This window comes from Pelophylax lessonae (genome assembly GCF_965119305.1).
Source record: "Pelophylax lessonae genome assembly, chromosome: 6".
Lineage (NCBI taxonomy): Eukaryota > Metazoa > Chordata > Amphibia > Anura > Ranidae > Pelophylax > Pelophylax lessonae.
Genome location: NC_138773.1, coordinates 73032145 through 73058241, shown reverse-complemented (window position 1 = coordinate 73058241; position 26097 = coordinate 73032145). Strand labels below are relative to the sequence as shown.

The 26097-nt window shown below is 45.6% G+C and overlaps 1 protein-coding gene across 2 annotated transcripts in view; it reads left to right on the top strand.

The window, feature by feature from the left end:
• The window catches only part of ABCA3 (ATP binding cassette subfamily A member 3), an 899850-nt gene extending 874260 nt beyond the window's left edge, over positions 1–25590 (top strand). For both annotated transcript variants that reach the window (XM_082262135.1, XM_082262134.1), the window contains exons 24-32: positions 1810–1968; positions 2135–2292; positions 3286–3414; positions 4514–4708; positions 11815–12002; positions 13915–14085; positions 14173–14357; positions 20895–20968; positions 25163–25590. In XM_082262135.1, the coding sequence (XP_082118261.1) occupies positions 1810–1968; positions 2135–2292; positions 3286–3414; positions 4514–4708; positions 11815–12002; positions 13915–14085; positions 14173–14357; positions 20895–20968; positions 25163–25294 (1391 nt within the window). In that variant the 3' untranslated portion in view covers positions 25295–25590. The remainder of the gene's footprint in view (positions 1–1809; positions 1969–2134; positions 2293–3285; positions 3415–4513; positions 4709–11814; positions 12003–13914; positions 14086–14172; positions 14358–20894; positions 20969–25162) is intronic.
• Positions 25591–26097: the final 507 nt, after the last annotated feature.

Here is a 26097-nt window from a genome sequence, read left to right as displayed (position 1 = left end):
AACACTAAAGAAATGACACTTTGCTACAATGTAAAGTAGTGAGTGTACAGCTTGTATAACAGTGTAAATTTGCTGTCCCTTCAAAATAACTCAACACACAGCCATTAATGTCTAAACAGTTGGAAACAAAAGTGAGTACACCCCTAAGTATAAAATGTCCAAATTAGCCATTTTCCTTCCCCGGTGTCATGTGACCCGTTAGAGTTACAAGGTTTCCGGTGTAAATGGGGAGCAGGTGTGTTAAATTTGGTGTTGTCACTCTCTCATACTGGTCACGGGAAGTTCAACATGGCACCTCATGGCAAAGAACTCTCTGAGAATCTGAACAAAAGAATTGTTGCTCTACATAAAGATGGCCTAGGTCAGTGATGGTGAACCTTAGCACCCCAGATGTTTTGGAACTACATTTTCCATGATGCTCATGCACTCTGCAGTGTAGTTGAGCATCATGGAAAATGTTGTTTCAAAACATCTAATGTGCCAAGGTTCACCATCACTGGCCTAGGCTATAAGAAGATTGCCAAGACCCTGAAACTGAGCTGCAGCACGGTGGCCAAGACCATACAGCAGTTTAACAGGACAGGTTCCACTCAGAACAGGCCTCACCATGGTCAACCAAAGAAGTTGAGTTCCCGTGCTCAGCGTCATATACAGAGGTTGTGTTTGGGAAATAAACGTATGAGTGCTGCCAGCATTGCTGCAGAGGTTTAAGTGGTGGGAGAGGTCAGCCTGTCAGTGCTCAGACCATACGACGCACACTGCATCAAATTGGTCTGCATGTCTGTCATCGCAGAAAGAAGCCTCTTCTAAAGATGATGCACAAGAAAGCCCGCAAACAGTTTACTGAAGACAAGCAGCCTAAGGACATGGATTACTGGAACCATGTCTTGTGGTCTGATGAGACCAAGATAAACTTATTAGGTTCAGATGGTGTCAAGCGTGTGTGGCGGTAGCCAGGTGAGGAGTACAAAGACAAGTGTGTCTTGCCTACAGCCAAGCATAGTGGTGGGATTGTCATGGTCTGGGACTGCATGAGTGCTGCCGACACTGGGGAGCTACAGTTCATTGAGGGAACATGTACTGTGACATACTGACACAGAGCATGATCCCCTCCCTTTGGAGACTGGGCCACAGGGCAGTATTCCAACATAACAACCCCAAACACACCTCCAAGACGACCATTGCCTTGCTAAAGAAGCTGAGGGTAAAGGTGATGGACTGGCCAAGCATGTCTCCAGACCTAAACCCTATTGAGCATCTGTGGGGCATCCTCAAATGGAAGGTGAAGGAGCGCAAGGTCTCGAACATCCACCAGCTCCGTGATGTCGTCATGGAGGAGTGGAAAAGGACTCCAGTGGCAACCTGTGAAGCCCTGGTGAACTCCAAGTCCATGAGGGTTAAGGCAGTAGTGGAAAATAATGGTGGCCACACAAATCATTGACACTGTGGGCTTAATTTGGACATTTTCACTTAGGAGTGTAATCACTTTTGTTGCCAGCAGTTTAGACATTAATGGCTGTGTGTTGAGTTATTTTGAGGGGACAGCAAATTTTACACTGTTATACAAGCTGTACACTCACTGCTTTACATTGTAGCAAAGTGTCATTTCTTCAGTGTTGTCACAGGAAAAGATATAATAAAATATTTACACAAATGTGAGTGTACTCACTTTTTTGTGAGACACTTTTTTTTTTTTAACCAAGGAGTGTGCTGTTGCAGTAGCACATTTGTACCTTTTGAAATAATAATTTTATTGTGATGCTTTGTGTCCAAACATCATTCACACTCCATTTGTAATTCTCTTTACAGCCCTTGGCATGGTGGACTTGTCTCACACCCTGGATCTTGTATTTTTGGTGCTTCCCAATTATTGTCTGGGGCGAGCATTTAGTAACTTCTACCAAAACTATCACTTCCTGCAATTCTGCACTTCCTCTATACCAACTGAAATAATCTGCAAAGTTCTGAGTGAGTAATGAGCATCTGTCACCTTTTATGAGCTCCTGAGTCTAAAGTACCTTTGGACTTTGGTAGTAGTTGGAAATTGAAATATATATATATTATATTTTTTATATGGTGTTGATTATGTGAGCCAAGAATAATTTCCTTGATGTAACTATCATATTCCTTCCAGACATCAGCTATCAAACAAATTACTACTCTTTCTATCAACCGGGAGTGGGTCGTTATTTGACATCAATGACTGTCCAGGGCCTGACCTTTCTGTGTCTCCTCTTCATTATCGAGAGTCGAATACTCTGCCAGCTTTGGCAGTTTAGACGTCGTTACTGGGTACAATACATTTAGTTTGTTGAAGTAATATTGATTGATTTATGATTGATTAAAATACCGTAGATAGTTAACTTTTGAAGCAGTGCTATAGCTAGTATATCAAACATCAATAACGTGATTGCTCATTGCACACCCAAATCATAAGTCTGGCCATTTGCTAGTGTCTTCCTTCTGTAGCTGATCAATGTTCTTACTTCTGTTAGAGGAAAAACAGGCTCACAACATAACAGTACACTGGAGGGAGCAAAACATTGGACCTACGAGTATTGCCTCACGCGTGCATTATTAGACTCTGCAATTTTGCTTTCTGTTTTTTATGTCAACTTCATATGTTCAAAAAAAAACAAAAGAAATCAAATAATACATTATTTACAAAATGCCTTTTGCGAAGTATGGTCATTTGAAATACAGTACAAACATTTTGTTTAAAGAATATGTAAACCCAACATGTTATAGTCCTGCTTATGTGCCTGCTGTACCATGTACTTGCATGATAAAGTATCCTGTTCTATTTGTATTGCTTCCTTTGTGTGAAAACCCCTGTCAATCCCTTTTCTTTCCTATTAAAAACTGACCACACTAAGCAGGAGAGTACAGATGGTCAGTCCTCTAGCAATGGTGGGAAGTCTGCTCTCCTCCAATGATCAGACTTGTCCCGACCCCCCCCCCCCCTGCAGAGCCCTTCACTGGGAAGATCAGTGGGCTGCTGTTTCTTCTACCCCAGCTCTTATGCAGCTGAGGGAATGTGATCACTTAAAAAAAGAGGGGAGAGGAAGTGGTTTTTTTTTTTTTTGTTTTTTGTTTTTTTTTTTCCATACAAAAATGTTTTGTCTTTCATCTCTATTCTAAACTGAATGGGTCGTTTTACATGTGAGGGTTTACATACACTTTAACCTGTCTTATTTTTTTTTTAGAGGCTGAACAAAGAACATACTCCCTAATTTTGTTGCTCATGTCATAATCCTATATCTCTCCACCTTCTGTTTTCATCAGTCTGCACTTCCAGAATCTCCAGTCACTCCCCCAGAGGATCGAGATGTAGCAGATGAGAGGAAGAAGGTGTTGGAGTCTCCTGAAGAGCAATCGCTTACCAGCCCTTTAGTAATCAAGGAGCTCAGTAAGGTGAGACCTGGGAATGGAGTTTCATTTTCTGATAATTTTGTTAAAGAAAAGTAGTTTATTTAAAGCCGAGCCTCACCCAAAAGGGGAAGCTTCACTTGTTTGTCTTTTCTCCCCCCCACCCTCTGCTGCCACATTTGGTACCTTTCGGGAGGAAGGGGGAAGCGGGTACCTGGTTGTGACCGGTACCTGCTCCCACTTCTGACTGTGCTCACAGCGGGGAACTCAGCCAGAAGTTCGGCCCCCCTCCTCCGTCCTTTGCCATGGGGCCATTCACAAAGTGCAACGCGCATCACGCATATGTAGTAGGGAACCGATTGTGAAGCCGCAAAGCTTCACTGCCAGTTTCACTTAGCTGAGATGAAAGCAGCAGCACCCGAGAGCCAATTGAAAAATCAGCTTGGGTGAAGAAACTGCTGTATTCATGTACAGGGGAGTGTCCTAATATTAAAAGTCAGCAGCTAAAGTATTTACAGCTGTTGACTTTTTTATTTTTTTTCTGAAGGAGCCTGGAGCTTCCCTTTTAATGACTTTTTATAAATGCAAATGTGTCTTTGAACATTCTCATTTATCTAGATCATGATATAGCTATTGGTGTTTAGTCACATTCAACCTGACATTTCCTGCAATGTTAAGTGTTGTACGAATACTTCTATGTCAACATTACCAGTCCAGTTAAATTCAGTCCATCACTAACTACTACTAGCTAATGCAAATGTGACTTTTTACCTTCGCCCAGCTATTGTATGAAAGCTGTGTCCATCCAGTGTTTGCATGGGTTTCAACCAAAGACATATTGGTAGGTTAACTGGACACCTCTCAAGTGGACTCTACTTTGCATGAGTTGTGAATGGACGTGAGCTCTCGCAGGGGGTGGGAAATTATGTGAATCTCTCTATGTACACTGAAAAGCATCAAGTTATAATGTGTGTCAGTGTTATATATATATATATGGGATATGGGAAATTAATTATAAGAGATCTTTGACTGACTCCTACAGGTAAAGTAGACCAGCCATACAAGTAAAATTGCATATTCTGGAGTCCTATCTGAGCAAAGATAAAAATATTGATCGCTAACTTGGTATAATCCTGTTTTTAAGGTGTATGGTCGGCGAGACTTCATCCTGGCCGTTGACCGCATGTCTTTAGCCATCAGCCGAGGAGAGTGCTTTGGTTTGCTTGGCTTTAATGGAGCTGGTAAGACCACCACATTCCGCATGCTGACTGGGGACGAAACTGTCAGCTCAGGGGATGCATATATTGATGGACACAGTATCCTGCGCAGCATGAAGAAGGTGATTTTAATCATACAAAGTTTGTGTGTGTACGTGTACAGACCAGATCTGATGCTTACTGGGAATGATTCCTAATTCTGAGTCTGAGGGCCAGTTCACACTACATGCAGTCCAGTGTGGTTTTTTTTCTCCATTAGAAACGCATGGAAAGTAGGTTATATAGTTTCCAATGGCATAGTTCACACCAGTGTGGTCAGTTCCAGGGCTTTCCAGTTCCAGAAAAGAAAGTAGAACATGCTGCATTTCTCTTTCCTTCATTGACGGACACAGCTCCTGATTCTTCTTACTATTGGGTTATACCACCCCTACAGAGACTGGTTTAGGCGCTCAGAGGTCAAAGGTCAAAGAGTTCATATAGATATAAGCTGAAACAATGGCAGATAAAAGTGTTGATGTACACAGGTGGGGCAAAAACAGTTCGCACAGGGGGGGATGAAGAGTCCATGTGCAAATTTCTGACAGTTCTTAGAAGCAATCCAAGGGTAATCTGCAGCTCAGGATCAGCTCATTCAAACAGAGTGAAGTCAACTCTAAACGGATAAAGGAAGAGCGCCACTTGAGTGCAAGATTATGATTTATTATGACATAAATACGTAGTAACTTACATTAAAGTACGGATAAAAGCGTCTGTCAAGTACAAAACGGTTCCACGATGGTGAGAGGGGTCCGCACAATCCAGGGTGCCTCAGGTACAGAGCGCCAGACCAGCTGGCTGTGTGCGTCCCGGCGATCGGGGAGATCCGAGAGATGCAGCCGTGAAGGAAACAAGAGTTAAGTTACTTCAACTGAAGAAGGAGTGCGCATGCCCCGCCCGGGCCCTCACGCAGACTCCGAAACGCGTCTTGAAGCTCCCTCAGCCATCTTGCCAGTTCCCTGCCGCTGATGTCAGACGCCCTCCGGTTCCCTCCACGGCTGCATCTCTCGGATCTCCCCAATCCCCTGGAAGCACACAGCCAGCTGGTCTGGCGCTCTGTACCTGAGGCACCCTGGATTGTGCGGACCCCTCTCACCATCGTGGAACCGTTTTGTACCTGACAGACGCTTTTATCCTTACTTTAATGTAAGTTACTACGTATTTATGTCATAATAAATCATAATCTTGCACTCAAGTGGCGCTCTTCCCTCCTCCTTTATACCACCCCTACAGGAGTAGGACACTAGGTAGGAAAAAGCTTGACTATGCCTATGGGCAGTCCTAGGGGGTATACACGCACTCTCCGCTATAGGCACTCCGTTTTTTTCTGCCTAGTCAGGAGTAGGAACCTAGATCCTTGCTGGGATCTCTGGTCATGTCAATTTTTTCTTTTTTTTAAACAGTGATGTTTATTGAAGTTTCAACATATAACAAAGAAAATAAAGAGAACTGTGCAAGTACAACAAAATCTCAATGAGTCTAGACACAATATAGTGCATGGGTAACAAACAATGCAGGGAGAGCAGTGATTTAGCATCGATAGGGAGGAACTACAAGACATACTGACATTCCTAAATACACGTGTCTGGGCTCTGTAGCCATCTATCCCAAATCTTGCCGAAATTGGTGGGACAACCCCTGTGCTTATACATATGTCTATGAAATGGGAGAGAGGATCGGACAGCTTTGGGGACACTTTCTGGCATGTCTCGAGTGCCTCATTCCACTCCTCATCCTCCAGTCCCCCAACGTCGAAGTCCCAGTGAGTCTTGAGAGCATAGGCGATTTTGGTGGAAGAGGGCGAGTGGAGCTCTGTATAGAACATAGAGATTAAGTGTTTAGGGTCAGAACCTGTGATCATTTCCAAAATAGGAATGGGCTCAACCCGGGGTGGGGTAGTAGTAAACTGGGCCTGGAAGGCATGTCTGACCTGTAAATATCTAAAAAACATGTGGCCGGGCAGTGAGAAGACCTCCCTCAAGTCATCAAACGTCTTAAGGGTGCCATCTGTCAGTAGATGAGCCAGATAGATAGTAGATACCTCTACTGCTCCACGCAACAGGGTCAGGTAGCGAGCTGAACTCCGGGAGAATATGGGGGTGAAATCATGTATTGGGGGACAGTTCAGTCTGTCCATCACAACCTCCCAAACCCAACTATAATGATAAAGTAGAGATTTAGTGTCTCCCCTAGCCTCCCAATTTTTTCTTTTTAAATGGAAGTTTTTCTTATCTATGTTATTTTGTTCCTGTAAGAATCTACAACAAATTTCTGGACTGGGCGACGGACTGGATAATCTAGATCCAGAGTGTCCCCCCAGTCTGGCCAGCCAGTGCGCACAGGCCTCAGCTGTGCGCTAGGTCGGCCGCGACATAGCCCAACTGGAAGGGGGCTGGCCTGCGAGTTAAACCTCTCGTGAGGGCGTATACCACCTAGCCCCGGCCTGAGTCACAGCGTTCCTCCTGCCTGACAGCCACCCACATTCCGATGGAGTGGTGGCCTGTCCGGAGCGGTGCCCACTCTGTTCCTGGTATGGGAATTAGCTGTCCCACCCTTTACTCCTGGAGGGTTTTTGGGAGGACGTAGGCCCCTCCCTGGGACAGTGGGACCCCCGGGTTCCCCTCCTTCCCCCCAGCCCCTCTAAACTTTCAGTGGTCACTGTGGGTCTCCCCCCCCCCCCCCCCGGCCTTTACAGGAGTCCCTGGCCTTTACAGATCCAGCTGATAGGAGGGTGGAGGCTCTGGCCCGCCATATGTTCACTGTGGGTGGTTCGGCACTTAGTCTGGTATTTACTAACTGTACATTATATGTGAATAAAGAATCTTCTCTTCATCCAATCGTTTGGTGGTGTGCGACCAATTTCTTCATATATGGTATTTACTATTGCTCTAGTGTCGCAAACTCTGACCGAGTGGGCTAAACTTTTACGCCAGGACCTGGAGGGGAAACAGCTTCCCCCTGTCTTGTGGAGCTGGCTGATCAGTTGATCCAGGGGCTACAGTTTATCTGTGATGCTTCTTTGGATGTGGCTCCTTTGATTTCTAGGCTGCCTGTATCAGTAGTGGTCCCTCGGCGTATTATCTGGCTGAAATGCTGGTCTGCGGACCAGACTTCTAAGAAGGCCTAATCTGATCTCCCCCTTGTAGGGGATCGACTGTTTGGAGCTTCATTGGATGACATGGTTAAGGGTCTCACAGGGGGGAAGAGTACTCTTCTTCCGCTGGCTACCAAGGGCAAGAAGATCCATTGTAGACGTGGGCAATTCTCCTCTGCTCATGAGAGGATTTTTCGTCCCTCAGGAAATCAAGACAAGGGATCAAAAGTCAGGGCCTCCACGGGAGGTTGCAAGAGGACCTGGTCTGGCAAGCCACGAGTGGGCTCTTCCAGACAAGGCTGCCTCTGCATGAAGGGGCGCCCTAACCTATATCTGGGGTGGGGGATATCTTCTCTGGTTTCTGGATCCATGGAACTCCCTGGTACTGAACGAGTGGGTCCACAAAGTTATTCGGTCAGGCTACAAGATCGAGTGTGGTCTTATCCTCCAGAAAGGTTCTTCCCTTCCAACCTGCACTTGTCCCCAGATCGCTTACAGGGTTTCTTTGGGGCAGTGCAAGACCTGTTACTTTAAGGGTTGATTGTTCCCGTCCCAACTTTGTAACTTTTTTAGGAGTTTTTACTCAAACCGCTTTACAGTTCCCAGGAAGCAAGGCAAGGTAAGTCCAATTCTGGACCTCATGGCACTAAACTGCTTTGTGCGGCTACTGAAGTTCCGCATGAAGTCCTTTCGCATGGTAGTGGTGTCCCTACATCAGGGGGTTTTCTTCCTGCTTCTATCAACATCAAGGACGCCTACCCGCACATTCTAATATGTGCCCGTCACCACCTCTGTTTTGACATGGGTGAGAAGCAGTATCACTTTATGGCGTTGACCTTTGGTCTCGCCTCGGGTCTTCACAAAAGTGTTGGCCTCTGTGCTGGTATTGTTTGAGTCTGCAGGGGATTGCGGTACTGCGCTACCTGGGCGATCTTCTGCAAGCGGAGTCTCAGACTGCTCTGATGGATATCTGGAGATTACTCTGTGAACTCTGCGGGAGTTCGGTTGGATTCTGAACCTTCAGAAGTCTGCTTTGGTTCTGTCCTCAAAAACTGGACTATTTGGGTCTGACTCTGGACTCGGCCGCAGCTAGAGTGTTTCTCCCTCTGGAAGAACCCCAGACATTGCAGGAGGCAATTCAGCTTCTGTTGTTTAGCAGATGGTCATCCCCCTGGGCTTGCATGTGGGTGATGGGCCTGATGGTGTCCATCTTTTAGGCATTCTGTTTGCACAATTCCACACAAGATCTCTGCAAAAGAGATTCTGGTGAAATGGGACAAGGATCCACGGTCTCTAGAGGTGGCTTCGTTCATGTGTTTAGGGGGTCCAGACTGCCAATTAATGTACTGGAACTCCGAGCGATCAGACTTTGTCTAGCTGATCGGACAATTCGTCTTCAGGGGTGTCCGGTACAAATTAATTCAAGCAAGGCCATGGCGGTGGTCAAGGTCAATCATCAAGGGGGCACAGGAGATGTACTGGCGGCTCGGTAAGTAGCTGGCATTCTAAGGTGGGCTGGCGTCTTGTTCCAGTTCTCTCAAACTCCTGCCACGACTCCTGTGCAGGATCGAGGCAGAAAGGATTCTGGTCATTCTAGTGGCTCCATACTGGTTTCGCCGGTCTTGGTCCGCCGATCTGGTACGGCTGGTCTCCGATGCTCCTTGGGGACTTCCTCTCAGAGAGGATCAGCTGTCCCAAGGACTGATCTTCCATCCTGCATTACAGTCACTGGCTTTGACGGCTTGGCTGTTGAACGCCAGGTGCCGAAGTATAGAGGTTTGTCTGGGTCAGTGATTCCTAATCTGTTGAAAGCTAGGAAATCTACTTCTAGGAAGATCTACTGTTGTACGTGGAAGAAGTACTTTGCGTGGTGTGAGTCTCTTGGGGTTCATCCTCGCTCCTTCTCGGTGGATCGGATCTAAACCTTCCTTCAATGGGTGGTTGAACAGCAATTGGCCTTGAGTACCATCAAGGGCCAGGTATCAGCTTTGGCTTTTTTTTTTTCAACGACCTTTGGCCACACACTCCCTGGTGTGTGCCTTTCTTCGGGGTGTCCAACTATTCGTTCCTTCAGAGCAGGCTCCGTTGCCGCCCTGGGATCTTAATTTGGTGCTTTCAGCTCTACAGAAGCCTCCCTATGAAAATATTCAGGAGTTTTTCCTGCTTTCGCTGTTCAAGAAGGTGGCCTTTTTGGTGGCTTTCAACCCGGCGTGCTGGGTGTCTGAACTGGCGGCGTTACCTTTTCTTTCACTTTATGGTGTTTTAACAAGGATAAGGTGGTGCTTCGCCCCTGTCCGTCATTCCTTCCTAAGGTGGTCTCTGACTTTCATTTGTCTGAAGACATTGTATTGCCTTCCCTGTGTCCCAGGCCTAAACATCCGAAGGAAATTGCCTTGCATGCCTTGGATGTGGTCTGGGCAATTAGGGTGTACCTGGCAGCTTATGGAGTCTTTTAAAAAATTCAGACTCTATTGTGCTCACGGACGGACCTCACAAAGGGTTGTCCGCTTCCTCTGTGACCATTTCCAGATGGATCAGACAGACGGTGCTTCAGGCCTTTTCCGTCAAGTGTCAGGTTCCTCCTCTCCCTATCAAGGCGCACTCTATTAGGGTGCCTCGTGCCTCCTGGGCTTTCCTTCAGCATGCGTCAGTGACGCAGGTTTGCAAGGCGGCCACCTGGTCGTCGGTGCACACTTTTACAAAGTTTTTAAAGTGGATATGTTGGCATCTGCGGATACTTTTTTGGCCGTGAGGATTTGCAGGTTGCTGTTTAGAGGACCTGGTCCTCTTTAAGGGTGTGTTGTTATTCAGGTGAACTCCAGTTGTTTATGGTAGAGCTCTATGTTACCTGATTGGCTATGGTTAGGCTTGGGAATTTTTTTTCTGATTTTTTTTTTTTTTCCCCACCCCTCATGTTTAACACTGCTTTGGGACGTCCCAATGGTTAAGAAGAATCAGGAGCGGTGTCCGTCAACGAACGAAAGAGAAATGGGATTTTTGACTTAACATAAAATCCATTTCTCTGATGTTCATTGACGGACACAGCACTCACCACTCTGTGGGGTTGGCTTTCTTCTGACACTGCTTGTAACAAAACTGAGTGCCTATAGCTGAGAGTGGGAGTGTATACCCCCTGGGACTGCCCATAGGCGTAGTCAAGCTTTTTCCTGCCTAGTGTCCTACTCCTGTAGGGGGCAGTATATCCCAATGGTTAAGAAGAATCAGGAGCTGTGTCCATTAATGAACATCAGAGAAATGGATTTTACAGTAAGTCACAAATTCCCATTTTTTTCCTGCATTGGACTTTACTGGAATGCGGTAAAACGCATTAAAATCCGCCCTAAAATGCACTGGAATGCATCAAAAATACATCAAAAGTGTACCTGACCCTAGTGCAGTGGGGAAAAAATAAGAAAAAGGAAGAAAAAAAGTGCACCTGACCCTAGTGCAGTGGGAAAAAAAATAAGATTAAGATTATAGTGTTTGTGTTATAGTGTTTGATACAAATGGTACACTGTTTTGTACGCTTGAGTACACTGGTGTGTGTTTATTTTCTTTATGTTAACCCCCTTTTTTGTTTCTAATTGTTTTGAAAAACCGAATAAAAATTATTGAATACTAAAAAAACGCTCAGAAACACACTAAAAACGCACATGCAGAAGGGCACCCGGAACAAACCTGGAGTGCGTTTTTCTGGTGTGAACCCGCCCTGAAGGGAAATTATGGTATATATTGTATTGTAGCAAACATATTTTGGGTTTTATTTGTGTTACAAGTTCAGTCATTTTTGGCATCGCTTTCACTTTTTTTTTTTTGTAGTTGTAGCCTTGGTGCATTGTTTTCACTGAGCTAGCAACAAACATGCGTTGTGAGCATGTACAATTATTGTGTAGCACTGCAAAGCAGGAAGCAGAGCTTGAGTATGTAATGAGTAAATATGGCTACCGATGAAGATATGTAATCAAACTGTACTTAAATTCAAGGTGTTGAAAGTCTTATCACAAATTGATAGGATTATCACATAAGATATATCTTTCAAATACATATCTGAAAAAATAGACTGTACATTATGTGCTTGTGAACACTTTAATTTCTTAGGCCCAGCAGCGGATTGGCTATTGTCCTCAGTTTGACCCCCTGCTGGAGCACATGACTGGTCGGGAGACTTTGTGCTTGTATGCTCGTCTTCGTGGTGTCCCTGAGACCTACATCACCAGCTGTGTGGAGAACATGCTGCGCGGTTTGCTCCTGGAAGCTTACGCAAATAAGCTGGTGCGGACATATAGGTGAGGAGCTTGTGATGGAACAATCTATAATCTATACCTGTGTTATACTTTGGAGAGTGAGTGAATCCCAGTCATTGTATAGTACTATTAAACATGAATTAGACCCTATATAGAAACATAGAAAAGTGACGGCAGAAAAAAGGCAGAAAAGCGCATCGAGTCTGCCCATTTTTTATTTTTTTGTTTGTTTTTTTGTTAAATTTTTTTGTCAGAGTATAGATCTGTTTATCCCAAGAATGTTTGAAGCTATTTACTGTTGACTGTCTCACTACCTCTGCTGAAAGTTTTTTCCAATCATCAACTACCCTTTCAGTAAAATAATACTTTCTAAGATTAGTTTTGAACTTTCTCCAGTTAGTTTGAGGTTACGTCTCCGTGTTTCTGATTTTGGTTTTAGATTGAAAAAACTTCCCTCCTTAACTTTATTAACCCCCCCCCCCCCCCCGATTTATTTAAAGGTTTTTATCATGTCTCCCCTTTCCCTTCTTTCCTCCAGACTGTACATATTAAAAGAGACTTTTTTTTTTTTTTCTAAATTATACTTACCTAGGTGGATGCTACATTGGTCCCCCGTACGCTCTAAGACTGAGAACCGAGTGATCAAAGACCGCCGATCGCTGGGTTCCCAGAGCTCCGTGAGTAGAGAGCTGGTGACTGTTTTGTACAGCCAAACAAGCTTTGGCTGTACTTCTCCTTTAAGTTCCTAAAGTTAGTCTCGATATATGTTTTATCCCTCAAACCTTTAACCATTTTTGTTACCATCTTGGGACTTGTTCTATCGTATCAATATTTTTCTGTAAGTGAGGTCTCCAGAACTGGACACCATATTTTAAATGAGGTCTTACTAAAGTTCTATATAGGGGAATCAGAATCTCCTTCCTCCTGCTTGAGATCCCTCTAGTAAAGCATCCTAGAATTCTATTCGCTTTTTCCATTGCCTGGTCACATTGTTTGCTCATTTTTCAATCATCTGAAATAAGTACCCCCAAATCTTTTTCCTTTGTAGTGCTGACCAACACTGTACCCCCAATGTTTTACTCTGTCAATGGATTCCCTTTCCTTAGGTGCATTTTTTTACATATAGAAACATTGAACTGCAGTTTACACTGCTTTGGCCAATCTTCCAGCAATGCCAAATCATGTTCAATGTTATAGGCAACTCCAGAGATATCCACCCTTTTCATCATCGGCAAAAAGACATACCTTGCCTAACAAACCTTTTAGTTATATCACTTACATATAGTTTAAATAGAACAGGACCCTAGTGACTGGTCTCTGTTCTGAATGAACCCCATTTACAACTACACACTGGTATCTATCCTTTTAGACAACTGCAAATCCACTGAACCACCCAAGGGTTAAGTCGTAGCTTGTGCAACTTTTGTATTAGATCATTATGTGGAACTCTATCAAATACCTTGCTGAAATCAAGAAATGCTATGTCCACAGCACTGCCCTGGTCCAAAACATTGGTAATTTAGTGAGAAGATTCAATCAGGCATGATCTACCCTCAGTAAAGCCATGCTGCTTTGGGTTCAGCAAGTTGAGTATTTTTAGGTGATCAGTGATCCTTCTTTTCAGCAGTGATTCCATTAACTGATGTTAAACTCACTGGCTTGTAATTGCCAGCTTCTACCTTTTAGGTACAATACTAGCTGTCCACCAGTCATGGGGAACATCTCCTGTTGAAGATTTAATAAAAAGATCTGTTAATGGTCCAACAACTATACCTCAAAGTTTTTTTAGAACTCTGGGTTGAATACTATCAAGGCCAATTGCTTCATTATACTGTATATGTAATGAGAATGGCTGCCCTAATGCTCAATGAAGCCCCAGAGTCCCTCCTCATTTTCTTTCCTGCTACCTATACTACTATTGGTTACACTATGCCACCCATTTTTCTGTTCTTAGTGGCGGAAACAAGAGGAAGCTCAGTGCTGGTATTGCTCTGATTGGAGGCCCACCTGTTATTTTCATGGATGAGCCATCCACTGGAATGGACCCTGTAGCTCGGAGGTTGCTGTGGGATGCTGTGACGAGGACACGGGAAAGTGGGAAAGCCGTGATCATCACCTCTCATAGGTGAGAAGGTTGGAAATGACTGAGTGCTCAAGTAAAAAAATGAATCCTAGAAATAACATTGCAAAACCAATTTTCTCTTTCCTGTAGTATGGAAGAGTGTGAGGCTCTTTGTACACGGCTCGCTATTATGGTAAATGGTCAGCTTAAGTGTCTCGGTAGCCCCCAGCACCTAAAAAGCAAATTTGGCAGTGGTTATACATTGCTTGCCAAGACTTCCAGAGGAGAAGATGACGTGAAAGCCTTCAAGGAATTTGTAGAAGCTGTCTTCCCAGGTGAGTGTTCAATAACAGCAACAACAAATATTTGTTCTGATGCTTATGATGCAAGCGTAAAATTTGATGTGCAGCAATATGGAGAAGTTGGATCATGGCTCCCTCAAACAAAGTAGCAGCCCAGCTCTCCTGTGGTCGATTCACACCTCACCCACCCCACCTATTGCTACCTGAACTGCTGATTTGTGCACTAGTTTTGGGGAGGGGTGTTGGACTGCAGGAAAGCCAGGCTGCTGCTTTGTGTAAGGGAGACAATCTTTCCTGAAAAGAAAATGAAGGGTCACCCACACATCATATCATTACATAATTTCAGCCAGTCACACAAAGGAACAGATTTCCAGGTTAGCAGCTGTGTCACTGCTCGTCCTTCTTTGTAGATATCTATCTACTCCTCCAAATAAGTATATGTAGGCACCCTAACAGTTTTAACTACTTCCCACCCAAGGACGTTCCTGTAGGTCCTTGGGTTTCAGTGGTTTTACCGGGATGATGCCTGCATCTACAGGCATCATTCCCGTATCATTCTTTTCAGCCGGCGATTCTCTTTCATTCAGAAGTGATCCGAGTGGCTAATTAGCCACTCGATCACTTCTGCGGGTGGCGGAAGGGGGGTCCCACCTGCCACTGCCTCTCCTGGGCTCCCCTGTCCCATCACGGTACCCGGGAGTGATGCGTTCGGTGGCGATAGCTGTCCTGTACAGAGAGGGAGGAACTGATGTTGTTCCCCTCTCTCTGTAACCCCGGAAACTGGGAGCGACGAGTAGTTTGTCACTTCCAGTTCCGCCCCTTTGTTTACCTGGCCACCAACGGCTAGAAAAGCACCTGATCAGAGCGAGAGAGGCCAGAGGAGAGATTTGGGGTCTAATAGACCCCATTTCTCTTTCGTTCATCAACGGGCACAGCGCTCCATAAATCATAACTAGTGGGTTATTTTGTCTCCTCCAGGAGTAGGACTAGGCAGAACAAAAACACCTGGCTACGGCCATGGGCCTTCCTCAGCTTGGTATATAATCCCCCTCTCTGCTCTAGGTAATCAGTTTTAATCTGTCCAGTCAGGAGTCAGGACCTAGGCTCCCGGCTGCGCTCCCTGGTGCTAGCAATTTTTTTCTCCTTCCTTACATTTTTTGTTTTTTCTCTTGGGAGATCTACAATCAACTGCCGAGCTGGATAATGTAGATCCAGTGGTTCCCCCAGCCCAGCCAGCGAGCACTTGCAGACGGTAGCTACGCGCTAGGTCGGCCGCAATATTAAACATCTTGCAGGGACGCATATGACTGGGCTTGGGTCCCTTGGCCGACAGCTCCCCTACTTCAGTGGCGAGGATTCTGTCTGGAGCGTTACCCCCACCATGGAAGGGTAAGTACAGTCCCCCCTCTCCCCTTTTGCTGTTTTTTTTGGGGTGGACGTGGGAAACCTCCAGGGATGGTCGGACCTGCCTGCCGGTTCCCTCCTCTCATCCTTAAATTCCTTCAGTGAGCTGGGCTTCCCCCACTCCCTTTCCCCCCTGTCAGGACCTGGAGTCTGGTGGGGGTCCCAGGGCAGAGCATGCAGCCGAGACCCCTGGGGTCTCCACCAGTATTACCACTCTGTAAGGGTCCTGGGATAATGTGTCCTGCCCTGGTAGTCTGGAGGGGTCCCAGTTTAGGAGACCCCCTAGGTGCATGCCCCACTGCTTGCAGTGTGGGTATAGTGCAGGGGGGGACCAGTGCAGCGTGTGCAGCGGAGTCTCCCAATACGTGTGTCCTGCCTTCAGGAGGGGGTCCCCTTGCAGAGGGAGCAGGGAAGATCCTGGCAGCATACTGTATCTGATGGTGGCCATTTTCCCTTAGTCTGGCTGGTCTCCAGTTGGCGGCCATGTTTGTGTAGCCCGATGATGTCACAGGGGCCATTTTACCTTAGTCTGGCTTGTCTCCAGTTGGCAGCCATGTTTGTGTAGCCCGATGATGTCACGGAGGCCATTTTCTCTTTGGCTGATCTGCAGCTGGCGGCCATGTTTGTGTAGCCCGATTATGTCACAGGGCCCGTTTTTCCTTAGTCTGGCTGGTCTCCAGTTTGCGGTCATGTTTGTGTAGCCCGATGATGTCATGGGGGGCCATTTTCCCTTAGTCCGGGTGACACTGGAGATGATTAAAGCCTCGTGAGGATGCCGAAGCTCCTCCTCTTCCTCCTCAGTTACCTCTTCCTGTGTCGGGGATATATGAACAGGGATGGTGTCTATGGTGATGCTGGGACAAAATTCTTGGCGCTCCTGCGATCGGTAGGGTGAGTCTTTGGGGGTCCCTGTTATCTCTCTCTCTGCTGATAGGTACCCTGAGCCTTGGGGGCATCCTTAAGTGGAGCCAAAAGATTGTTTCTGCAAGGTCTTCCTTTCCTTATAGAGCCTCAGGGTCACATCTCCCGCACTGGTCCCCTCATGGAGGTGGCAGGTCCCTCGAAGCCCCAGCTTCCCATGGTTGCACTGACGGTGGTCCTGCAGCACTAAATGTGCCGGGTGAAAGTGGCATCTGGGCAAAGGCCCAGGGGAAACGTCCCTGCCTTTCCCTGCTCAGTCTGTCTCATGTGATTCTAAGCCTGATGCCGCCGTGTTCTAGGCCTGTCCAGGGGGGCTTAATATCACACCCCCAGATCCATCAGATAGTGAGGATGATTCCTCCATGCTCGCAGCAGCGAATTAAAAAAAGCAATGGTAGACGCACTTATCACTGCAGTGCGTGAGACTTAAAAAATGAGGATGCGGCTGATGTAGCCACGGACGTGGCTGTGTCGTTTGGTATGCATAAGCCACCTCGCACTCCAAAGGTTTTTCCTTATGTGCCTTATTTTGACAGGTTTTCCTTAAAGGAATGAGAACAACCAAAATTACCCTTTGTGGTCCCCAAATGTTTTGCTGTACGTTACCCTTTTGAGGAGTCACTTTTAAAAAAGTGGACTAGTCTACCAGTGATGGACTCTCCTGTTTCCAGGTTGAACAAAGCTACCATGATCCCAGTAGAGGAATCCCCGTCCTTTAAGCACCCGGCTGACAGGACAGCGGAGGCTGTGGCACGCAGCATGTTTACTATGGCTGGTTCAACATTGCCGTCACTTTCTGCCTCAACCTTGGTGTCTCAGACCCTAACTAAATGGGCCAAGCTTTTGCGCCAGGGCCTGTGAGTGAGTAGGTCCCCGCTGCTTATGTTGATTTAGCGCTTCAGTTGGTCAATGGTTTGCAGTTTATTTTTGATGCAGCTTTGGCTACAGCTTCTGTGCTGTCCAAACTTTCTGTTTCAGCGGTGGTGATTAGGTGCGTGCTGTGGCTTAAGAATTGGTCCACAGACCAAGCCTCTAAGAAAGCTCTCATTGATCTGCCTTTTCAAGGCGATCGCCTTCTTGGGGCTACCCTGGATGACATAATTAAGGGTATCACAGGGGTGAAGAGTAACTTCCTGCCATAGTCTAGCAAAGGGAAGGAGCCTTGTGGCAGACGGGGCCCTCCTGCTCAGCACATAGAAAATTATTTTGTGCTTCTAGAATCGAGAATAAGGGAACTAGATCTTTCAAATCTTCCCTGAGAGGTTCCAAGAATCCTTGGTCTGGTAAGCCTAGAGCTAGCTTCTCCAGACCCGCAGACAAGACCCCTTCAGCATGAAGGTATGCTCTCACCCATTATTGGAGTGGGGGGACAACTTTGCTGGTTCCGGCCTCATGAACCTCCTTCATGAGCGTCAAGGGGATCGACTAAATGATTATTTTGGGGGTACTCCGAAAGGGGGACAAAGCTTGTCCTTTTTAGTTTTTTTTTAGGTCCCGAGTCTCCTTGTGCAGATTTAATTCAGGTCATGTTTGAACTACCTAAGGTCCCCCCTATCCCTGTCCTAATTCTGATCAGGGTGGTCCTTTCTCTGGACAAACTTCAGTAACCACAGGCCGTGATTCACCGGCTTCTGTCACACAGAGATAGTCCTCTCTCCCATTTAGCATACAGGTTCTGAGTCTGGTGGTATCCACCTTCAAGACCGGTCTTTTGCACAGTCCTACATGCAGCTCCTTTCGCACGTTCGGCTCCACAGGAGAATACTGAGGTTCATTGTGGGATCATGGGTTCCTCTGGCAGACCTCACAGGCGCCCAGGGGCCACTGTAAGATGAGCATCATCCTTGGGATCAGGCTTCTTCCATAATTCCTGTGAGGAATCAAGGGCAAGGATCTTCCAATTAGTCTGGTGGCCATAAACATCCTTTGGGGGGCTTCCTCTCAGAGTCCCAAGGGCTGAATCTACCATCCTGCTTTACAGTCGCTGGTTTTAATGGCTTAGCTATTGAAAGCCAGGTACTGAGGGATAGAGGTCTGTCTGGATCAGGGATCCCTTCTGTATGAAGGCGAGAAAGTCGACTTTCAGCAAGATAAACCATCGTACGTGGAAAGCGTGCATTTCTTGGTGTGAGTCAATTGTCGCTCATCCACAATCCTTTTCTGTGGCTCGGATCTTAACCTTTCTTCAACAGGGTGTTGGAACAGAAGTTGGCCTTGAGTACCATCAAGGGCCAGGTGTCTGCCCTGGCAATCTTCTTTCAGCGACCCCTAGCCACGCACTCTTTAGTTCGTACCTTCATTCTGGGAGTTCGACATGTGGCTCCACCTGTACGTTCTCTTTTTCCGCCATGGGATTTAGATTTAGAACTTGCGGTTCTTCAGAAACCTCCATTTGAGAATATTCGGGAGATTCCCTTGCCTACGTTATTCCAGAAGGTGACATTCTTGGTGGCTAATACCTCGGCCCGCAGGGTATCGGAATTGGCGGCATTATCCTGTCGCAGTCCCTATTTAGTGGTCCATTGGGATAAAGTGGTTCTTCGTCCCTGTCCATCATTCTTGCCCAAAGTTGTCTCTGACTTCCCTTTGAATGAGGACATTGTGTTGCCTTCCTTGTGTCCCAAGCCGACTTATCCCAAGGAATTTGTTTTGCATACCTTGGATGTGGTTTGTGCGATTCGGGTGTATATAGCAGCTACTGAGTCCTTTCAGAGGTCAGACTCATTTTTTGTGGTTACTGATGGACCAAGAAAAGGGTTGGCCGCTTCTTCGGCTACCATCTCCAGATGGATCAGACAGACGGTGACTCAGGCCTATTCCATTAAAGGTCAGGTTCCACCTTTCCCTGTCACGGCGCATTCTACTCGGGCGCTGAGTGCTTCTTGGACCTTCTGTCATCAGGCATCAATATTGCAAGTTTGCAATGCGGCCATTTGGTCGTCGGTGCATAAATTCACAAAATTCTTCAAGGCAGATACTTTGGCATCTGTGGATGCTTCTTTTGCCTGCAAAGTTTCGCAGGCTGCTGTTTAAGAGGGGCTGTTCCCTCTTGAGGGGTGTTTTTCTTTAAACTTTTATTTTTCAGACAATGCTCCTTTGTCCTGGTTAAGGGCTCTTATGTTTAGCCTTGGGTTGCTTTTGGACGTCCCACTAGTTCTAATTTTATAGAGCGCTGTGTCCTTTCGATGAACAAAAGAGAAAATGGGATTTTTGTAATTAGCGTAAAATCCATTTCTCTGAGTTCATCGATGGACACAGCACCCACCCCTTTATGGAGTTCTGATACTTCTAATACTGCTTGCTACTAAACTGATTACCTAGAGCAGAGAGGGGGTTTTATACCAGCTGAGGAAAGCCCATGGGCATAGCCAGGTGTTTTTTTGTTCTGCCTAGTCCTACTCCTGGAGGAGGCATTATAACCTAGTAGTTATGATTTAAGGAGCGCTGTGTCCAATGAACTTGGAGAAATGGATTTTACGGTAAGTACAAAAATCCCATTATCTCTATAAAGAGGACCTGTCACAGCCCATGCTGTCACAAGGGATATTGTTCATTCCTTGTGATAGCAATAGAGTCAGTACAAAAAAAAGTGCCCAAAAAAAAAAAAAATAATAATTTTGTATAAAATAAATTAAAAAATTAAAGCGCCACTGTGTTTATGCGCAAATGCATACATTACTCCCGCACGCATATGTAAACGGCGATCGCACCACACGTGAGGTATAGTCGCAAACATGAGAGCGAGAGCAATAATTCTAGCACCAGATCTCCTGTGCAACAACTGGTAACCTGTAAAGGCGTTTAATGCGTCGCCTATGGAGAATTTTAAGCACAGTAGTTTGCCCCCATTCCACGGGCAGACGCAATTTGGAAGCAATTACATGTTGGGTATCTATTTACTTGGCATAACATCATCTTTCACATTACACAACAAAATTGGGCTAACTCTGTTTTTTTTTTTTTAAATGCATTTGAAAAACCGCTGCGCAAATACCGTGTGACATAAAAAATTGCAACACCCACCATTTTGTTCCATAGGGTCTCTGCTAAAAAAAAAAATATATACGGTATATAATGTTTGGGGGTTCTAAGTAAATTTCTATTAAAAAAAAAGTAGATTTTTACATGTAGGAGCTTCAAACAAGTTTCAAAATTGGCTTGAGAAGCAAGATGTTAAAAGACCCATCTTGGCTGATGAATTGTTTGCTTTGTTAACACGGCCCTTTTGCTTTTTGCCCTTTGCAGGCAGCCTACTGAAGCATGAGCACCAAGGTATGGTTCATTACCACATAACAAATCAGAAGCTGAGTTGGGCTCAGGTAAGACAATGTGTAGTTATTGGCTGCATAACCCCCAGTATTTTTCAAGCTATACTTCAGTCCATTCTAAAGCCTGGTACACATGGGGAGTGTTTTTTCATTCAACCCAACAGACAGATTGCTGCACTAACACAAACAATGTTAGTACAGTGATTTACCCACTGAGCTATTGTGTTCTAAAAGGGGGACTGCCCCCGCCAGGACACACTGATCAGCATTTGCAGCCATTGGCTGATCGTTGGTTGTTAGACCAGCTTCTGTCGGACAGGCTGCTGTACACGCAGGCTGAATGTCAGGCAGTTTTTGCTGAACCGGCCGATATTCGGCCCGTGCGTAGCAGCCTTTATTCTCTGTGGCTGGGAATCATGTCTAGATATTCAGTTCCTTATGATGAAGTATGTGCAAAGGATTGATACGGCTCTACCCCTTAAGTGATAAAGTGCTCAATGTGCAATAAAAATATAAATAAATATTTTCTGAAAGGTGCACTGGTAGTGCAATTAGTAGGTAACCAGATATCAACTACTAAAAAAATGTGCACAAACAGAATAAAAGTGCTAATGTGAAATAAATACAGAAGTAACCCAATATAAGTAGTGAATTTTATTTAAACAAACATAAACGGTGGGTTTTGTTTCCTTGAAAACAATAATAATGAAATAAAAAGTCTGTGCTGTAGTATCCTCGGGTGTAGTAACCCCAGTGAAAAGAGAAAATAGGTAATTCTCTGGTGCAAGAACTCCCACCAAAAATGAGCATGTGAATCAATCAGTAAAAAAATAAATGAAAAATAAATGAATTGAAATGTTCATAGGTTGCAAACATCCGTGCGCCCACTAGATGTCGCACCTCTCATACAACCTGTGACAGGTGAATCCCGTGGGACAAATGTACCGAGGGTCTCTCCGGTGGTTTTTTTCTCCCTTAAAGTCTCGAAGATAAAAGAGGGAGAAGGAGGACCTCTTGGTCTTGTCTACGATCAGCGCGAAAGGAGACCGGGAAGCTTCCGCGTTCCACGGCCCTGTCTCCGACAACCGGAAGTGACGCAATGACGTAGAGACTCCACCCTACGCGTTTCGGCCACTCCAGCAGACGTCCTCTGACGAAACGCGTAGGGTGGAGTCTCTACGTCATTGCGTCACTTCCGGTTGTCGGAGACAGGGCCGTGGAACGCGGAAGCTTCCCGGTCTCCTTTTGCGCTGATCGTAGACAGCTTCAACTGTAAGTCACTACTATCTTTTTCCTGCAAATGCCGTTTGTACTACACCAAGAGGTCCTCCTTCTCCCTCTTTTATCTTCGAGACTTTAAGGGAGAAAAAAACCACCGGAGAGACCCTCGGTACATTTGTCCCACGGGATTCACCTGTCACAGGTTGTATGAGAGGTGCGACATATAGTGGGCGCACGGATGTTTGCAACCTATGAACATTTCAATTCATTTATTTTTCATTTATTTTTTCACTGATTGATTCACATGCTCATTTTTGGTGGGAGTTCTTGCACCAGAGAATTACCTATTTTCTCTTTTCACTGGGGTTACTACACCCGAGGATACTACAGCACAGACTTTTTATTTCATTATTATTGTTTTCAAGGAAACAAAACCCACCGTTTATGTTTGTTTAAATAAAATTCACTACTTATATTGGGTTACTTCTGTATTTATTTCACATTAGCACTTTTATTCTGTTTGTGCACATTTTTTTAGTAGTTGATATCTGGTTACCTACTAATTTCACTACCAGTGCACCTTTCAGAAAATATTTATTTATATTTTTATTGCACATTGAGCACTTTATCACTTAAGGGGTAGCGCCGTATCAATCCTTTGCACATACTTCACTTTTCAACCCTTCGGGGTAGGTTGTTGGCAGCTGACACCTCTGTGTTAAGCATAATACACATATTTAAAAATCCCATAGCGCTGGTCACCCCTGTTTACTTTAGTTTCTTATGATGCCCTATATTCAGTTCTGTTCATAGGCATGCACAGGGGGTGTGCCAGGTGTGCTTGGGCACATCCTAATCACAAAGTGTGGTGTCAATTCCCTCTACTGCCCAGGCTTCTCCCCCTGTTGCACCCCCCTCAGTGCTGCTGGCTTCCCTCCTCTCCTCTCCCGCTAGCTGCTGTGGAGGATTTTTCAAAATGGAGAGTGGGGGAAGGGGCTAGTAAATATGTAATTTACAGGCCCTTCCTTTTCTAAATGAACATCGTGAACACTCACTAAACGAACTCACTCACTGTGTTCATTTATAACTGAAGTATAGTAAACTGCATTTACTATGCTTCAGTTTGTGAATAAACAGGAAGTTGCTCAGCACAGATCACTTCCCATTCGTTCACTGTCCAGTGCAGCTGACACTGCAGAGAAAGGCACGTGTGTTTGAGCTTTGGGGTGCACACCCTAATGCAATAGGCTGCGCATACCTATGGTTATGTTGTTTTGAATTGGCTCCAAACAAGTATAATCACACTGATAAAATACAGAAACAAAGTGCATCTGTCCAATTGCAAATCCAATTAGGACTGTATTTATTAGGTGAACTTTAAATTTAATCTTCCGATCTCTAAAGCCTGGTACTCACTATCAATTGTTTTTTTTTTTTTAGTTTAACCCAGCATGCTGAACCAAAAAAAACTGAAGAGCTCGTGAAGAGATCCTGGTACTAGCAATCCAATGTTAGTACAGCGATCTCCCCGCTGAGCTATTGTGGCTGAGAGCACTTATCAGATGCTGATTGGCAGACATTTTTCTGTCATCCCTCTTTTCGACAGAAGCCCGCCAAACATTGGAAAGCACCGGCTGCCGTACACACGGGCCGAATTCTGGCCGGTTTCTATTGAACTGGCTAATACTGACCAATATTTGGCCCGTGTGTATGGCCCTTTAGATCATGTTAACTGAGAAGCCACCTGACTTGTATCTAAATTCGTGACTACTTTGTTTGATAAATGTCCCTCCATGTGTTTGGAAATCTGGATGAAGCATTTTGCCCAACTGTTTTCCTATTTTATCTGAAACTTATTTATCTGAAACTTTTGTTTACCTGCAAAGTAAATGCATATATGAGCACATTAAGAGCCGGTTCACATAGGCGCGACCCGACTTCCCGGGGCGACCTGTGAAGTCGGGGTGCGCAGCTCGCACCGCGACCTGCACGGACTTCATATCATTGAAGTCAATGCAGGTCACTCCAGGTCACCCCAAAGTAGCTCAGGACCCTTTTTCTAAGTCGGAGCGACTTGTGTCGCTCCTATTAGAACGGGTCCTGTGCTAATCTATGGCAGGCGACCCGCGGCGACTTGTCGCCTGACAAGTCGCCCCAGTGTGAACCGGCTCTAATGGCGCTTTTCCACTGCATGGAACCGTATCGGTTCGGCACGCTTTTGTGCTTTTCCACTGCTGGTACCGCATGGTATAGGGTCGGAACGGTTCGGTACGGTACGGTATAGGTTTGCTTTTCCACTGCATGGAACCGAACGGTACGTTACGGTACGGCTCTGAAAAAACAGTACCTACTCGATTGTGGTTCCAACAGGTACCAAACTGGTACCATATCCCACAATCCTTTGCATGCAGTCACTACTAGCCACTGATTGGTCAGAGAATCCCACCCACCCCGTTGTTATCCCACCCACTCAACTTTAGTACTACTTTAGTGGAAAAGCAAACCTATACTGTACCGTACCGAACCGTTCCGACACTATACCATGCGGTACCAGCAGTGGAAAAGCAAACCGGCCAAGCAGGGCCGAGTAGAGCCGAGCCGGTACTTGCAGTGGAAAAGTGCCATTAGTGACACTTACCTGCAAACAAAGGCTGCGTTGTCCCCGCTGGAGGCCGCATCCATCTTTGCCTATCTTCCTTCTGGGTCTGCGGACTCCGACTGTGCTACTGGCTGAAACCACGTGACGTCACTTCCGTGCACGCATGCGGGAGCTGCCGATCATGGCACAGGGCCCCGAAGAAACAGCACAGGCGGCGATTCCTTCAGAGCACATGCGCCGATGACATCATCGGCTGCATGCAATCTAAATATCTGCCAAACAGTGCAAGTTTAGGAGATATTTACATTACTTATAGGTAAGCCTTATTATAGGCTTACCTATGGGTACAGACAGTACAGGGGGGTTTACAACCACTTTAATAATACAGTGGATCCCAGAATTAACTAGTCTCATCCTGCTCCTAGGTATTTGGGATCCTTGAAAAGGCCAAGGAGAAGTTTGATCTGGAAGATTACTGTGTAAGCCAGATTACACTGGAGCAAGTCTTCCTGAGCTTCAGCCATTTCCAGCAGCCACCAGAAGTAGGCTTTGTATAGGATGACCTCATCAATGCCGGAAGCTGGAGGTGTTTCAGACAAGCAGAAGAGGCTGGCACAACGCTCCCCTTCTGACAGCAGACACTGTATTTGATGCAAGCCGGCTGTCTAATCCAAACGACATTAGTTCTGTCTTCATTTCCTGTGTGTCCGTCCGGGATTGTCATCTATCACCAGTGTTTCCATCCAGGAATTCATCTGTGATCTTCAAGGACCTCACTTTTCCACAGTGAAAGTACTTTGTCCATGTGTGTCTAAACATTTCATTTATTACCTAGACATTCCTCCGTCCACATGATTTTGGAAACTCCTAGCAAGAGCTCATGAGAACAAAACATTTTCTGTCACTTTATCTTGAAGATTCCAATTCTTGCTGGGCCTATGATGATGACCAACGTCCACCAGTGCCTCCTCTTTCCTACATTTTATATGGTGTGTAACCTAGTGATCTCCCATTATCCCACCTCCTTAGCGCAGTGGGTGTGGCTGCACTGAAAACCTAACACTGAGGTTTGCACTGGATAATCCCACGAGGCACTGGACCGTTAAATGATTGTGACGTTTTAATGTTTTAATGTTGGAATGAAAAAAAACTTGCCTCACACTACGATGATTTAAAATAATGCAATTTTTTTTTTTTTTTTAAGTTGGACACTTTAAGCTGAAAGGGAGTATAGTAAAGAAGGGATTTCTGTGTAGAAAATCATAAAGACTGAAATGCAGAGGTTGAATGCTTGTGTTGATGGCTGCTGTTCTGAATGTACAAGCAGCAGTATCCCTGCTCCCACAGTGCCTTACTGCTT